This window comes from Prionailurus bengalensis, chromosome C2 (assembly GCF_016509475.1).
Source record: "Prionailurus bengalensis isolate Pbe53 chromosome C2, Fcat_Pben_1.1_paternal_pri, whole genome shotgun sequence".
NCBI classification, from domain to species: Eukaryota; Metazoa; Chordata; class Mammalia; order Carnivora; family Felidae; genus Prionailurus; species Prionailurus bengalensis.
The window spans coordinates 127,199,025-127,216,363 of record NC_057350.1 but is presented as its reverse complement, the minus strand read 5'-3'; the positions used below and the strand labels follow the sequence as shown (position 1 = coordinate 127,216,363).

Here is a 17,339-nt window from a genome sequence, read left to right as displayed (position 1 = left end):
CAGCTTCATGCTGACAGTGCAGAGCCTGCTTGGGATTCTGTCTCTTCTCTGTGCTCCTCCCCCACTCATGCTGTCTCTCTCTCTCTCAAAAATAAATAAATAAACTAAAAATAAAAAAGAAGAACATTGGTGATTCATGGGAAGAGGTCAAAATAACATTAACAGGAGTTTGGAAGAAGTTGATTCTAACCTTGTGGATGACTTTGAGGGTTTCAAGACTTTAGTGGAGGAAGTTGATCACAGATGTGGTAGAAATAGCAAGACAACTAGAAGTGGAGCCTGAAGATGGGATTGCGTTGCTGCAATCTCATGATAAAACTTGAATGGCTAAGGAGTTGCTTCTTATAGATGAGCAGAGGAGTGGTTTCTTAAGATGGTATCTACTCCTGGTGAAGATGTCATGAAAATTGTTGAAATGACAACAGAGGATTTGGAATATCACATAAACTTAGTCTCTGGATCATTTGAGGGGATGACTCCAATTTTGGAAGAAGTTCTGCTGTGGGTAAAATGCTATCAAACAGCATCACGTGCTACAGAGATATTGTTAAATGAGAGTTAACAGATGCAGCAAACTTCAGTGTCTTATTTTAAGAAATTGCACCAGACACCCCAAACTTCAGCAATCACCATCTGATCTGTCAGCAGCCATCAACACTGAGACAAGTCCCTCCCCTGCTCACTCTCTCTCTCTTTCAAATAAACATTTTTTAAAAATGTGAGATCATGACCATGCAGTAATGACCTGAGCCAAAATCAAGAGTTGGGCACTTAACAGACTGAACCACCAGGGTGCCTGTAAACATTAGTTTTATACACATGGGAAAACCAAAAAATTTGTTTGATTTGCTTTATAGCAGTATTTGCTTTATTGGGATGGTCTGGAAATGAACCTTCAATTTCTCCAATATATGGCTATATATGCACATCCTATTGATTCTGTTTCTGTGGAGAACCCTCACTAATACAGAGGGTAAAGGCAGAAAATAGGGAAAATTTCTGTAGTGTTATCAAGGGAAGCAAGGCTTTCAGTCACCCAAGACTGTTAATGATTGAGTGGATATCTGGGCCTACGAGATCCTATAGAGATGTCAGTAGTCTTTTTTCCTTTATCTTTTTTATTGAAGTATATTTGACATATAATATTCTACTAGTTTCAAGTATACACCATAGCAGTTTGATATTTTTAAACATTACAAGTTGATCCTCACAATAAGTCTAGCCACCATCTGTCACCATACAAAGTTATTATAATATTATTGACTATATTCCCTATGCTGTATTTTTCATCCTCATGACTTATTTATTTTATAAATAAAATAGTTTGTTTCTCTTAATACTCTTTACCTATTTTACCACCCCGAACTCCTCCTCTCTCTGGTAGCCAACAGTTTGTTTCTTGTATCTATGAATCTGTTTGTTTTGTTCTTTAGATTTGTGAAATCATATCATATTTGTCTTTCTCTATCTGACTTATTTCAGTTAACATAATACCCTCTAGGTCCAGTCTTACAAATGGTAAGATTCCATTCTTTTTGAATGGCTGAGTCATATTGGTATATATATATATATATATATATATATATATATATATACACATACCATATATATATATACATACCATATATATATACACATATACATATACCATATATATATATATACACACCACATCTTTATCCATTCATCTATCAATGGGCACTTAGGTTACTTCCATATTTTGGCTATTGTACATAATGCTGCAGTGAACATAGATTGGTGTTTTTGTTTTCTACAGATAAATACCCAGAAGTGGGATTGCTGGGTTGTATGGTAGTTATATTTTTAATTTTTTGAGGAATCTTCATACCATTTTTCCATAGTGGTGGCACCAATTTACATTCCCAACAGTGTTCGAGGGTTCCCTTTTCTCCACATTCTCACCAACATTTACTGTTTTTTGCATTCCTGATAATAGCCAATCTGATTATATGTGGGTTGTATGAGTGATATCTCATTATGGTTTTGATTTGCATTTCACTGATGATTAGTGATGTTGAGCATTTTTTCATGTGCCTGTTTTCTATCTGTATGTCTTCTTTGGAAAAATGTGTACTCAAGTCCTGTGCCCATTTTTCAACCTATTTTTTTAAATATTAAGTTGCATAAATTCTTTATATATTTTGGATTTTAACTCCTTATAGGTTGTATGATTTGTAAATGTCTTCTCTGAATCAGGAGTTTGCCATTTTGTTTTGTTAATGCTTTCCTTTGCTGTACAAAGGCTTTTTAGCTTGATGTAATCCCCTTTATTTTAGCTTTTGTTGCCCTTGCCTAAGAAGACTAGCCCAAAAAGATATTTCTAAGACCAGTGTCAAAGAGTTTACTGCCTACGGTTTCCTCTGGGAATTTTATGGTTTCAGGTCTTACATTCAAGTCTTTAATCCATTTTGAATTTGGTTTTGTATACGGTGTAAGACAGTGGTCCAGTTTCATTCTTTTGCATGTAGCTGTCCAATTTTCCCATTACCATTTATTGAAGACACTGCCTTTCCCCCTTGTATACCCTTGTGTCCTTTGTTATAGATTAATTGGCCATATATGTGTGGATTTATTTGTGGGATCTCTTTTCTATTCCATTGATATATGGGTCTTGATTACTGTAGCTTTGTACTGTAGTTTGAAATCTGAGAGCATGACATCTCCGGCTTTGTTCTTCTTTCTCAAGTTCGCTTTTGCTATTTGAGATGTCAGTAGTCTTAACATCATTCCCTATTCTTTTCCATGTCTCCCTCTTGGTTTTCAAATCCATTTCATTCCAGCCAACAAATATTTACTGAGTGCCAGGATGTGCCAGCTACTGTGTTAGGAGCTGAAGATAAAATGGCATGAAAGTCTGCTATCCAGAAGTGTACCATCTGGTGGGAAAGATAGGATAGAAACAAATGAATGTAGGGATAGTGAGGGCACAAAGGTGGGAGAGGTCAAGGAAGACTGCAAAGGAGGAAGTAACACTTGGGCAAACCACTAAAGCACAGATGTGAACTCAATAGATAGACAAGGACAAAAAGGAGGACCAGATCATTCCAGGCAGATAGAATAATGTGAAAGAAAAACTAAAATTAATTGAGCACTTGCTCGATGTCAGATACCAAGTTTTTGTATTAACCGATTTAATATTCAGTCTACCCTATGAGGTAATATTATTATCGCAATTTTACAGAAGAAATAGGCAAAGAGGTTAAAACAAGTTGCTGAAAGTCATAATTTTAATAAGTTCTATAGCTAAGATTCAAATCCAGGCAGTCTGGCTTCACTATCTGTTTTGTTTTGATTTGTTGTAACTTTCTAGCCCTGTGCTACTGTCTTCTTCAGTTATGCAGTAACACATTCGTTAAATCTTAAAACCAGAAGGGCCCTTGGATAATTTATTCAGGTGGTTCTTGCACAAGGAAATTATACATTCGGATAACTAGGGAGGTTTTAAAAAATACCAGTGCCTAGCACTGCCTCCCCCCTCACCTCCAAGCCACACAGGAGGAACCACAACTCCCTCACACACCGCCCCACCCCCGCCTTTTTAAATTATAAATTAAAAAAATTTTTAATGCTTTTATTTATTTTTGAGAAAGAGAGAGACAGAGACAGAGAGAGACAGAGTGCAAACGGGGGAGGGGCAAAGAGAGGGAGACACAGAATCTGAAGTAGGCTCCAGGTTCTGAGCTGTCAGCACAGAGCCCAATGCTGGGCTCGATCTCATGAACTGCTAGATCATGACCTGAGCCGAAGTCTGCTCAACCAGCTGAGCTACCCAGGTGCCCATGCCTTTTCTAATTTTAAAACTTGTGGTCAAATATGCATAACACAAAAATTACCATATTTGCCATGTTTAAGTGTATATAATTCAATGCCATTAGTTACATTCTCAATATTGTGCAACTGTCACTATTTCCAAACCATTTTCCTTATCCCAAACAGAAACTCTGTAACTATTAAGCATAATTCCCCATTTCCCATCCTCCCAGGCCCTGGTAACTTCTAATCTATTTCCTGTTTTTAACAATTTGTCTATTCTAAATACCTCATTTAAGTGAAATTATACAACAGCTATCCTTTTGTGTCTGGCTTGTTTCAATTAGCATAATGTCTTCAAGGTTTGTCCATGTTGTAGTATTTGTTAGAACTTCATTCCTTTTTATGGCTGAATAATATTCAATTGTATGAATATATCACATTTTCTTCAGCCATTCATCTGTTCGGGCACATAGGTTGTCCTCTCCTGCTCCCAACCCTGCCCACCAAATACACATGGGGGAACCACTACTTTTTATTTTTATTTTAGTTTAGTTTTTTAACTTTTTAAATGTTTATTTATTTTGAGAGAGAGAGAAAGAAAGAGAGGGGGGCGGGCAGAGGGAGAGGGAGACACAGAATCCAAAGCAGGTTCCAGGCTCAAAACTGTCAGCACAGAGCCTGACACGGGGCTTGAACTCATGAACCATGAGGTCATGACCTGAACTGAAGTCGGATGCTTAACCGACTGAGCCACCCAGATGCCCCAGGAACCACTACTTTTTAAAACTTAACATTGTCATACACAAAGAGAACAAAATGACAAAAGGAGGCAGAGGCTGAGTACCAAGTGGCACAGGGAAAAGGCCCAAAGGAGTGAAAATGTGTACAACTAGTTTGGATGGCAAGAAGCCAGGTTTTCAGGTGGGATTCTCTGTGGCAGAAGTGGTCTTGTGATTGAGATGTTTCTCCTACTTTCCGTACAGATATTTTGTCATCATCACTCCTATTACCTATCAGAAAACTTATGATTTTTGGAAAATAAAAATAGTTTTGTCTACTATGAAAGCAGAATGTGATCCTGATGGTGATAATACTTTGTCATTAAGGCAATGAGATAAATATTTTTCTTGAGATTATTTGCATGAAAACAGCTACTTCCAAGCTAGAATGTCAGACAGGGCTCCTGTGGGAGACAGGAGTCAAACTGAGAATGTAAAGTAGGGGAAGAGGGAGGGAATTGGGAAGAGGAAAGGAGAGCAGAATAGGGAGGAGAGACTAATTTTGGGTACTGTGTGAAAAAGTTCTAAACAACCGTCTGGCACACATTCTTTTCGACAATAGAACCTACTGACCTGCTCTGTGCCACATAGCCTACCTGGTGTCCTTCACATGGAGTGTGTTCAGTAATGTCTACCAAATTAGTTTCTTTTACCTCCTTTTAAGTTCTTTCAGTTCAAAGTGAGGTAGGCCATTAGCTTTCTCCAAATTTTTAATTGTTTCTTCAATGCTTCCCTACTCCTAAACCTCCTAAGGTTTCACTTCCTCTCAAAGCTGAGTTAACCCATGTTTAGTGCTTAGCACAGTATCTATACAAATGTAAATATCAGTATACCTGCCTATTGATGTTATTACTGTTACTGACTTCTTCCACCTTTCCTTCTTTCTTCTGTTTTCACTAGAGTTTAGAGCCATTAGTTTTGCCTTTCTTTATTCTATTTGATTTTCCATTCTTGCTTTTATCCTATTTTGATTGTTTCTGTTAGAGTGCTGAAAATATTGTTGTGGTGTCTGGCTCGATCAAGGTTTTCTTTGTCTTCTTAGTCTCTTTCTGATAGCTCATTGCAAGGATGCTTTAATCTAAGTATTACAAAAGGGGAAATGATTATTTGCCTTACATTTTGTTTTCCTAAGTGAGAGGTCGATGGACTTCTTTTTTGTCAAGCAATAAACTGTTGCAATATGAGTGATATTTTTATTACAAGTTCTGCCACTACTTATAGTATATATGTCCTAAGTAATACATCTGATTTTCAGAATTTGCTCCAGAAATTTCCTTTTATATTTTTATAGAGGTAATATTCAGTTGGTTCACCATAGGAGACTACTATATGACTGTAGTATATGTCTATACTATAGGAGACTATATGCCTCCTCTTTTATTATTTATTCTTCTGTCAAATTTGCCTATGGTGGGCTCCTATATAACCTGAGTATTTGATTGAAGTCTTATACAATTAACTTTTCCTCTAGGCCCTCTTTTACATCTTCATAAACTGTTCAGTTTCATGATTTGATTTTATTATTTGCTACTTACATGCAACATGAATATTATCACACCTTATAAGAAAGGCAATTACTTCTGATAAATTCTTCACTTCCTAAGTGTGCCTGATGCAAGAAAAGGCATGTCCTTTATCTTCTACTCTGTTATTTCGCACTTATTATCAATATTCTTGTCTCTCAAACTCTATTAGTTTAAGAAGTGATTTTCTAGTTTGAGAGATGGGAGTTTAGAAGCAAGTTCTTTTTTCTCTAAAGCAGTGTGCCTTTGCACACAAAGGTGCAGGCTCAAGGAGTATTAATAAATTACAAGCAAACTTAAATGCTGCCTCTAGCCACCCTGACTTTAGGAATTGCAGTGGGGAAGGGAGAAGAATCCTTATTCAAAGAGGGGTGTTAAGAGTTATGCCAGCCAGGGTTCAGCCTAAGGATGGGTAGAATCATGCTGACAGCCTTTGGGGCCTCAGAACATGGGCCCCCATCATCATTTTGGAGGGAGGAATGGCTTCTCTCAGGAGGTACATTTAACAGCACAGAACCTGTGCATGTCCTAATGTCTCACGATATCCTGGAAAGGTAGTTGTTGTGTCCTCCCTTTTAGGTGATCGGTTAGGTGATCATTTTCACTCAGGGGCAAGACTGTCAAAGCAAATTGGGTTAATAAGCTATTGTAGGGCGAGGCTGCTCAGGTTTAAGGTACTAACCTATTAGTTCTTTTTGTTTATTTAAAAGCCAATTTTATTCATATGTGTCAAATGTTACATTAGTACCTACATTTAAACCACTAATATTATAATCAAATTGTAGTTGCCAGTTTTATAGCTAATACTTTTCACCATTGTAGGGATCAGTCTGGTCACTAAAGAAAGAAACTCTCACTACCAAGTAGCATTTGCTTAAAGTATAATAAGGGTATTGACCCAAGGAGTCCTACCAAGACAGTAGGGATGTCAGTGTTAATTTTCTTAACCTTAGGAGAGAATTAATCATGGGCCTTATGTTGCGGAATGTAGCTTAGGAAACAGAGCCTCTTTTGGAAAAAAATATTGGTTTCAGGCTGACCACACTGATTTGTCCCCATTGTTCAAGCAGACACCAAACTGTGCATCCTTTTAATCCATTTGTGTCAAGCATTTTGGCCTTGTGTCAGGCTCTGCACTAACAGCACAGAGCCTGCTTGGGATTGTCTGTCTTTCTCTCTGTCAATCAATCAATCAATCAATCAATAAACATCTAAAAAAAACACAAACTGATTTTAAAGAGAGTTGAATCAAAAGATCCCAATGAATACCATCTAAAACTCTTTCTCTTGAAATAGAATAATTATTACTTTAGTTGGTGGCAGAGCCAGGACTAAAAACCAACTTTTCTGACTTTTAAATTTCTTATCTCTAGAAAAAAATTTTTTTCTCCTCCTTTTTACTTGACGAATTGTCACATATGCATAAAGTCCCAATTCAGGTATCCTTTTCACCTGGAAACTTGCTAAGATTCCCCTTTATCTGGGTTAGATGCCCTTTGTATGTGCTCCAGCATCTCCCTGAACTTCATATAGTTGCTTGCATTATTAACTTATTAAAATAATAAATTTGACTTTACTTGTCTCTTCCACTAGTCTATGAGCTCTCTGAGTGCAGGAACCATGCCTATTTTATCTTTATATTTATAGAGCCTAGCATGATGCTGAGTTTATGGTACCTCAATTAATATTGATTGAAGTGAATACATGTTGACTTACATGTGCAAAAATGTAAGAACTAGTCAGGATTTCAGGTTCTTTTCAAGAACTTTTTTTTATGAAAACTATAATTAAATCAAAACTAGAGAGACTGAAGATTATTATGTATCTCTTTAGTATAAGATTGCTTTTGTATTTTTTAAAAACTATTTATTTTGAGACAGAAAGGAAGAGAGAGAGAGAGAGAGAGAGAGAGAGAGAGAGAGAGAGAGCTCCCATGCACCCGGGGGATAGGCAGAGAGAGAAGGAGAAAGAGAATCCCAGGCAGGCTCCACGCTGTCAGTGTGGGCCTCAATCCCATGAGCTGTGAGATCATGACCTGAGCCAAAATCAAGTTGGACACTTAACTGACTGAGCCACCCAGGCACCCCTATAAGATGGTTTTTGAATCAGTGGGACACAATATAAATTTAATAGTGTTGACAGATACCAGTAATATATCTGTCATAAACTAATTCATGAATAGAAATGAACAAAAATTTCACCATGCGAATAATAGTTTAAAGTATGCAGGTGGACTAAAGTTAAATACACTAATGTATGCCTAATAGGATGTAGAATAAAACTTTTATCTTGGAATTAGTGTCCATGATCTTACAATGGAGGGCAAAATGCTCCACTTTTGAAAGTCCATCAGTTAGGGCCAGATATAAGAGGCCTTTCCTTTAATTATCACTGAGATCCCTACTCCTTCCCATTCCTTAAAATACTGGGGAAGGCACTGGATAACTGGTGTTCCAGGTATCTACCACAGGTAACAAATCACTCGAAAGCTGAGTAACTTAAACAACAATCATTTTATTATCTGTCGTAGTTTCTGTAGATCAGGAATTTGGAAAGGACTTGGCAGGGAGATTCTGACTCAGGGTCTCTTATATACTTGAAATCAGATGGGTGGCTACAGTTGGAACAGCAAAGGGTTAGAGCAGCTGGGGGCTGGGGCGTGGCCAGGCATTTCTCTCTCTTTATATAGTTTCAGAACCATTCTATGTGGTTTCTCTACATGGGCTAGTTTGAGCATCCTCACACCTTGGTAGCCTCAGAGCTACCAGAGGAAGGCATAGCGGTTTCACTTCTTATGACCTCACCTCAGAAGTCACAATATGCCACTTGTGCCATACTCTATTGGTTGAAACAGTCACGGAAGCCTACCTACTTTTAATGGGAGGGGATATAGACCCTACCTCTCTATTTAATAATGTCAAATTCACATTAAACAAAACAAAACACAACCAAACATGTAGTATAGGAGATATTAGATTTGTGGTTCTCTTTGAAAAATACTATCTGTCACAGGGATCATATTATCTTTATGGTCTTTGGTTTAAGAAAAACGTTATGCTTTTTCCTAATGGGAGAAAGGAGAGGCAAGTCCCCTCTTATAGCTGACTGAGGGTAAAGGTTACCAGATCGTTATGTATGATGATTGAGTGTGCCTTCTCATTCTCCATTTCTAAGTCTGCTTAGATAGCACATTTTAATTTACCCTTTGCTTGTTTGAATGAAGAGAAATAAAGTTGGAGAGAAGGGGACAGTGGCACACTCCACTGAGTGGTGAGGTATGTGTTTCCGGTAAATACTGTTGGTGCCTGCCAAAGAGAGAGGTCCTCCAGGGAAAAGGACCTAGCAGCAAAAATCTGTGGGCCATAAGCCCTAGGGGAGGAGGTGCTGTCACATCAGGGATTTATGCACTGGGGAGGCCTTACAAAATTTCCCCAAGATAGCCTGAATTTGGATACCTACAACCTAGAAAGTATCAGTGACCTATCAGAGCTAACAGAGAAACAAAGACAACAATCAAAGAATGAATTCCAACATGTTGTCATAATCAGGGTTCAACCTGAGACTCAGAATCAGTAAGAGATTTATTACAAGGAATTGGCTAATATAATTGTGGGGACTGGATAAACAAGTCTGAAGCCTGTAGGGCAGGCAGTCAGGAAGAGAAGATCAAGAACATGTTGTAATCCCATGAGCACAGGCTGAAGCTTTGCCCACTGGCAATGAGGAAAGAAGATCAAGAGTAGGCTGTAACCCTAAGGGAGTTAAATATTTGGAATATCCAAACCCAAGAAAAGCCTAAGCCCTCTTTTAAAGGGCTCACCCAATCAGGTCAGGCCCATACAGAGTACACTTTCTTTTGATTAGCTTAAAGTCACTGATTAGGGATTTTTCTCACATCTGCAAAATACCTTCACAGCAACACCCAGATTAGTTTCGATTAAATAACTAGGGAATGTAGTTCGGCACAGCCAAGTTTATACATCAAAAAGCCACATAACTGGAGCAAATATAAAACATGTGTTCTTTTCCTTTTCCTTTCTCCCTGTGCCAATATACCAGGGGAGCTAGAGCCTAGAATAGGGAGATGGAAGAGGTGTCCCAGAGGCAGAGTCACCACCGTCCCACAGACTCCAAAGGGAGGGAATGGGAGAAGGAGCAAAATGGCAGAACACATTCTCTCCCTGTCCGTGCCCCTGGAGCTATAAATCTGGCCTGCAATGGGAAGGAGAAAGCTTTTAATGGATATAAGACAAAACTTTAACAATGGGTAGCACATGAGAAGTTATGCGTTCTAACAGAGATGTCATCAAGATACTTGCTGACTAGCAAGGAAAGGAGATTAAAAAAAATTTTTTTTTTTATCTTTATTTTTGACAGAATGCGCGTGGGAAGGAACAGAGAGGGAGACACAGAATCCGAACCAGGCTCCTCTCTCTGAGCTGTCAGCACAGAGCCTGACACAGAGCTCAAACTCACAAACTGTGAGATCATGACCTGAGCCGAAGTTGGACGCTTAACCTACTGAGTCACCCAGGTGCCCCGCAAGGAAAGGAGATTTTAAGATAGAAATTTGAGTACAGTAGCTGGAGATGAAATGCCACCGACTTGAGACAACTAAATAATAAAATGATTAGATTACAAAAATTAGAAGAACTGCAGATGTTAAACAAGAAAGGAAAAAAAATAAGAGGCTAGAGTGACCAGGGAAGGCTTGTTTCTAAGAGGCAAAATTTGGACTGGCCCTTCTTAAAAAATGAGCAGTGTTTAGAAAGTTGGAGCAGAGGAAACTCATGAGTATAAAGACTTAGACATGTACATGTAGGGAGTGAGGTCAGGGAGGGCACTGGACTGATCACAGCAGTATGTGTGTTAAGGAGTCAAGTACTGATAGGGGCTAGATGAGGTAGGGTCTGGAGAGCCAAGCAAAAGAGTTGAGATTCAGTGAGGTAGCCAGGAAAAAAGAAATCACTGTAGGTTCTTAAGTGGGGAAAGCTTAAGGGAAATTTTTGTTTTGTTTTGAATCTTTTAAAGACAGCCTAAGTGGCAGTGGTATAATATAGACGGATTTTAAGGGAGAAGGGTTAGGATTTAAGGGGTCTAGTTAGGATGCTGTTGCAATATTCTAGATAGGAATTCACAATAACCTGATCCAGAATCACAAAGGTAAAATGGAATTGGAGAAGAAAGGAAAAATCAGAAATATTTCAAAGACAAGAACAGTAAGATTGATGACCAAATGGAAGTATAACAGCAAAAAGGATAATTGAGAGTATTCCCTGGTTTCTAGTTTGGGGAACTGGAGAAATGGTGGTATCGCAAACAAAAATGAGGAGGTTAGGGAAGGAAAATCTATGTGGGAGATGAAGACTATTCAATTTGGGATTATTGAAGCTGAAGTCACAACATGGTAAAAGTTGGAAGAAAAAAGGAGTACCTGGGTGGCTCAGTTGGTTAAGCGTCTGGCTCTTCACTTTGGTTTGGGTCATGATCTCACAATTCATGAGTTCGAGCCCCACGTTGGTCTCTGTGCTGGCAGTGTGGAGCCTGCTTGGGATTCCCTCTCCCTCCCTCTCTCTCTCTGCCCCTCCCCTACTTGTGTGCGCTCTGTTTCTCTCTCTCTCTCTCTCAAAATAAATTTTAAAAAAAGTTGGAAGAAAAGAACATCATATTGGCTTGATAGCAATATGCAGGAATGACTGTAAGTAGGAGGTCCAGGCTAGGAAAGTGAAAAACTTGGATGTACAGGTGGTGTTTTTTAAAATGACTTCTTCCAACTGAAGATGGTGTTGTTTAGAAGAGAAAAGAGTAAAGAGGAATGAAACAGTTGGCTACCCAGATGGTGTCAAAGAACAAAATAGGATTTGATTTCTAGACCATGGTTTAAGATCCTGGAACTGGTGAGTTTTTGGCAAGGACAGGGAGTATGTTATGAGGACAAAAAAATAAAAAGGTTTCTTTTTTTTTTTTTTTTTTTTTTTTTTAGAAGGGAGAAATCATTGGGAAGGAAATAGGAAATTGTTCTTAGAAAAAGAGAGAGAATGAACAGAAAAGAGAACTGAGTGAACAGATACAAGTCTTGAAGAAAGAAACAATGTAGAAGATACCTAGTGTTTTAAGAGAGTTAATTATAGGTAAAAGGAAACAGAATTCTTGTCAACATTTACTGAGGATTCATGATGTGCCTGCACTGTGCCAAATTTTTTATATGCATTATCTCATTTAATCCTTACAACAAGCTTTTTTCCTACTCAACAAAATGTCATGGACATCTTTCAGTGTCAATAAAGATCTGTCTTGTTTTTAATGGGTGTATAGCATAGTATTTTAATTTATGAAGGGACATTGGGGTAAGCTACAATGAACCCTCCTATTCATACATTTTTTCCCATAATTTTTTGTATGCTTTTTTTCTAAAATAGCAGAACATTTTGTTTTAGTTTATAATCTAATTTTTTGAACAATATTGTGATTCAAAAATAAAAATACAAAAAAGTATACAGTAAAAATGTTTTCCTCCATTCTTGTTCCTTGTTCTACCCTAATAATTGTTAGTTTACTTTGCATCTTTCCATAATTTCTGTATGTTATATAAGCACATATAAAAATGTATTATTTTTCCTTTTTTTAAACACATAAGATAAAAAGCATCTTGTGGTCAATTCTTCAGGATAAAATCTTAGAAGTGATATTGCTGAGGGGTGCCTGGGTGGCTCAGTTGGTTAAGTGTCTAACTTTGACTCAGGTCGTGATCTCACAGTTCATGGGTTCGAGCCCTGTATTGGGCTCTACGCTGACAGCTCAGAGCCTGGAGCCTGCTTCAGATTCTCTGTCTTCCTTTCTCTCTCTGCCCCTCTCCCCACTTGTGCTTTCTCAAAAATAAATAAATAAACAGTGAACAACAACAACGACAACAAAAAAAACCTTGAAGCTCCTTTAAAAAAAAAAAGAAGTGATATTGCTGAGTTAAAGAGTAGTTTCAGTCAAAATCTTAAAACATATTAACCAATTGCTCATCAGAGATGTAATACACACCAACAATGCATGACTGTCACTAAATCCACTTATTTATTTGTTTGTTTGTTTATTTATTTATCTATTATTTTTTAAGTATCCTCCACACCTAGCACGGAGCCCACCGTGGGGCTTGAACTCATAACCCCTAGATCAAGATCTGAGCTGAGGTCAAGAGTCAGATGTTTAACTGACCAAGCCATCCAGGCACCCCCATTTTATTTATTTTCTAATTTTTGACTATCTAAATATGTATGGGGAGCCCAGAATAAATGTTTAAAAGACAATAATTAGTAATATAGAGCTAAATGTGATATTATACAGAAGGGATTATTCAAAAAACATTGGACTTATCCATTTAAAATTTATAATAGACAAGGAACACAGTAGAAAGGAAAGATTTTATCTAAGTTGTTATTTACTTTTCTGTGTTTTTCTTATTGGATGAGTGGAGAAACACGTAGGAATGAAAAGATGGGAAAATATCAGTTGTTTGAGGTGTAAACATAAGCAACGGGGCTGCACGAGACAAAGAATAAGCAGAATGAGAAATAGGGGCAGACATAGAATAAAAGTGAAAAAAGTGCAGACAGTTTCCTTGGGCCTCCTACATCTGATAAGGCACAGCCAGATCTTCTCCTCCTATTACTTTTTTTAAAAACTCCTGTTACAACCTCTACTTTCTATTATTAAATTGGTGTGTATGATTATAATAGAAATTAAAACTAAATTTCCACTGAATGAATATGTACATTTGTCTTTTTTTTCTTAAATAGAATTGCTTATCTGAAGAAATGGATAACTCTCCCTCCAAAAAACATCCAGTTAAAAAACGGGTGAAAATACATCCCAACACTGTGATGGTGAAATATACTTCTCATTATCCCCAGCCTGGGGATGATGGATATGAAGAAATCAATGAAGACTATGGAAATTTTATGGAAGAAAATCCAAAGAAAGGCCTACTGAGTGAAATGAAAAGAAAAGGAAGAACTTTCTTTGGAACCATGGATACTCGACCTCCGCCAACGGAAGACCCAATGACGGATGATATTGGACAATTCCAGAGCTTTGCAGAAAAAAACATTTTTCAATCCAGAAAAATGTGGATAGTGCTGTTTGGATCTGCTTTGGCTCATGGATGTGTAGCTCTTATCACTAGGCTTGTTTCTGACCGTTCTAAAGTTCCATCTCTAGAACTGATTTTTATCCGTTCTGTCTTGCAGGTCTTGTCTGTGTTAGTTGTGTGTTACTACCAGGAGGCGCCCTTTGGACCCAGTGGATACAGATTACGACTCTTCTTTTATGGTGTATGCAATGTCATTTCTATCACCTGTGCTTATACATCATTTTCAATAGTTCCTCCCAGCAATGGGACCACTATGTGGAGAGCCACAACCACAGTCTTCAGTGCCATTCTGGCTTTTTTACTTGTGGATGAGAAAATGGCTTATGTTGACATGGCTACTGTTGTTTGCAGCATCTTAGGTGTTTGTCTTGTCATGATCCCCAACATTGTTGATGAAGACAATTCTTTGTTAAATGCCTGGAAAGAAGCCTTTGGGTATACTATGACTGTGATGGCTGGACTGACCACTGCTCTTTCCATGATAGTATACAGATCCATTAAAGAGAAGATTAGCATGTGGACTGCACTATTTACCTTTGGTTGGACTGGGACAATCTGGGGAATATCTACTATGTTTGTTCTTCAAGAACCCATCATCCCATTAGATGGAGAAACCTGGAGTTATCTCATTGCCATATGTGTCTGTTCTACTGCAGCATTCTTAGGAGTTTATTATGCCTTGGACAAATTCCATCCAGCTTTGGTCAGCACAGTGCAACACCTGGAGATTGTAGTAGCTATGGTCTTGCAGCTTCTAGTGTTACACATATTTCCTAGTGTCTATGATGTTTTTGGAGGGGTAATCATTATGATTAGTGTTTTTGTCCTTGCTGGTTATAAACTTTATTGGAGGAATTTAAGAAGGCAGGATTATCAGGAAATCCTAGACTCTCCCATCAAGTGAAGACTTGATTATTATTTTGTTAACATTCACTTATTCATAGGTACACTGCCATTTTAATGTTTACCTATAAATGTTTTGTGTTGTATAAGTGACAGAATGCTATATAATATATAATTAATATATGCAGATGTAGAAAATTCTAGTCTAATATATTCAAAAACAAATATTAATAAATATGTGAAACATCATGAACCCAGTGTCTTTACTGTTATTAACAAAAGGTAATTGTGGTAGGAGAATGTTAACTTTCATCACTAAAGAACATAAGACTTGAGGAAATGACCCCTTTTGAATGGAACGTCTGTTGTCCTAAAAAAATGTTCATGCCCCATGTTCTACAAGTGTTCAACAAAAATCCTTCAATATTCAAAAATATGCATTTTTGAAAAGTACACAATAAGGTAAAATGCTTAATACCAAGCCCTATTTTGTCACCTATTTATATTAGAAAACTAGAGGTGAGGGGTGCCTGGGTGGCTCTGTTGGTTGAGTGTCTGACTTTGGCTCAGGTCATGATCTCACGGTTTGTGGGTTTGAGGCCCACATCAGACTCACCACTGTCAGCACAGAGTCTGCTTCAGATCTGTGTCTCCCTCTCTCTGCCCTTCCTTGAGATCTCTCAAAAATAAATATACATTTGGAAAAAAAAACATTTTTTTTTTTTTAAAATTTTTTTTTTTTCAACATTTATTTATTTTTGGGACAGAGAGAGACAGAGTATGAACGGGGGAGGGGCAGAGAGAGAGGGAGACACAGAATCGGAAACAGGCTCCAGGCTCCGAGCCATCAGCCCAGAGCCTGACGCGGGGCTCGAACTCACGGACCGTGAGATCGTGACCTGGCTGAAGTCGGACGCTTAACCGACTGCGCCACCCAGGCGCCCCGAAAAAAAAACATTTAAAGAAAAAAGAAAACTAGGGGTGATTGGGTTGGGTAAGGAAGCTTGAGTTGAGGCAAGAAAGAGGGAACAAAGGAATAGTGTTGCTTTTTCAATGACCATAGTGGTTGTCCTACTTTCAAATAGGAAATTTGTCTTCTCTTTGCTAAGGCTACATTAAGTAATGCATACAAAAGGGAAGTAGGGAGAAGACTGGATTCTTGACAGCTCTACTTGGTCTATGCCTTTTTGTGCCTAATTGTGGGAGACGTAATGTGGGGGCAGGGTCTATTTATCCTCAGTTTTACAAATCTTTTCCAAAACTGTCCTCGTTTATGATTTTGTAGCAAGTACATATGTGAGCTGCTGTAAAGGTACTCTTTACTAAAGACAGTAACAGGAATCACAGTATAGCAGAAAATTGTTATAACATGGTAACTTGAAATTCTTTTCAGAGGGGCATACAAGTCTGTAAAAGCATATAAGCATACCAGTATAAAAGCATACAAGTCTGTAAAAGTATTAATTTGGGTCTAATTTGGGCAATTTTTACTAATTTAGCACAACAAATGTTAATATGGTTATTAAGATATTGTTATGGAGGTATCTTAGCTCCAAATTCACCCTTCTGTACTTTCCTCTGTGATGCAATGGCTCAGACCCTGCAAAGAACATTTTTCCTGTGCCAGCTGGTGTCTCACTAGGTCCCACCAATAAAAGCCATTAGAGGGAGACTGGAGGACAGAAGGGGAGAAAGGATTTCCACCTTTCTATTTGTTTGCAGTTTCTGTCATTGTTACCCAGCGGTAAGCAACAGTCCTTTGCTTCAGCAGCAGCAATTGATCTCAGCCTTGAGCTTCTTTCGGCACTCCTCCATCCCCAACCAGCTTCATCTTATCCCTCTCAGTGGTTGGAGGACCAGTTAAACAGCATCCTTTCAGGGAACTGAGCTACTGCTCAGCTGGGTCATTCCTCTGAGTGTCTGAGACCTTATAGTCCAGCCTTGACCCTCTTTTTCAGTTGCCCTAATGGTCATAGCTGCTCTGTACAGTTATCCTTCTGGTCTACTGCAGCGCTCCCTTTTTGCTTTTTCAGTCCTTCAGTACCCAATATCAGATTCTCTCTGTTGTAATATCTTGTGATTTCTGTCTTCTTGACTAATATGTCTCTAAACTTTCCTCAAAGGAACCCGCAGTCATTAATAGGGTCACTGTGCTTTGGGGAAAATGTTAATGTTCAGATTTTCAGGAATTACCAGACACTGGATCTCAATTATCTAAATTGAAGAAATTATCCAAATTGAAGCACAGAAGAAAAAAGATTTGAAAAAAAAAAATGAACA

The 17,339-nt window shown here is 38.1% G+C and overlaps 1 protein-coding gene across 1 annotated transcript in view; it reads left to right on the top strand.

The window, feature by feature from the left end:
* Positions 1 to 15,308, top strand: part of SLC35G2 (solute carrier family 35 member G2) — a 46,906-nt gene extending 31,598 nt beyond the window's left edge. Inside the window, exon 2 of the mRNA XM_043595333.1 lies at positions 13,864 to 15,308. Within this exon, the coding sequence (XP_043451268.1) occupies positions 13,882 to 15,120 (1,239 nt within the window). The 5' untranslated portion in view covers positions 13,864 to 13,881 and the 3' untranslated portion in view covers positions 15,121 to 15,308. The remainder of the gene's footprint in view (positions 1 to 13,863) is intronic.
* The last annotated feature ends 2,031 nt before the right edge of the window (positions 15,309 to 17,339 follow it).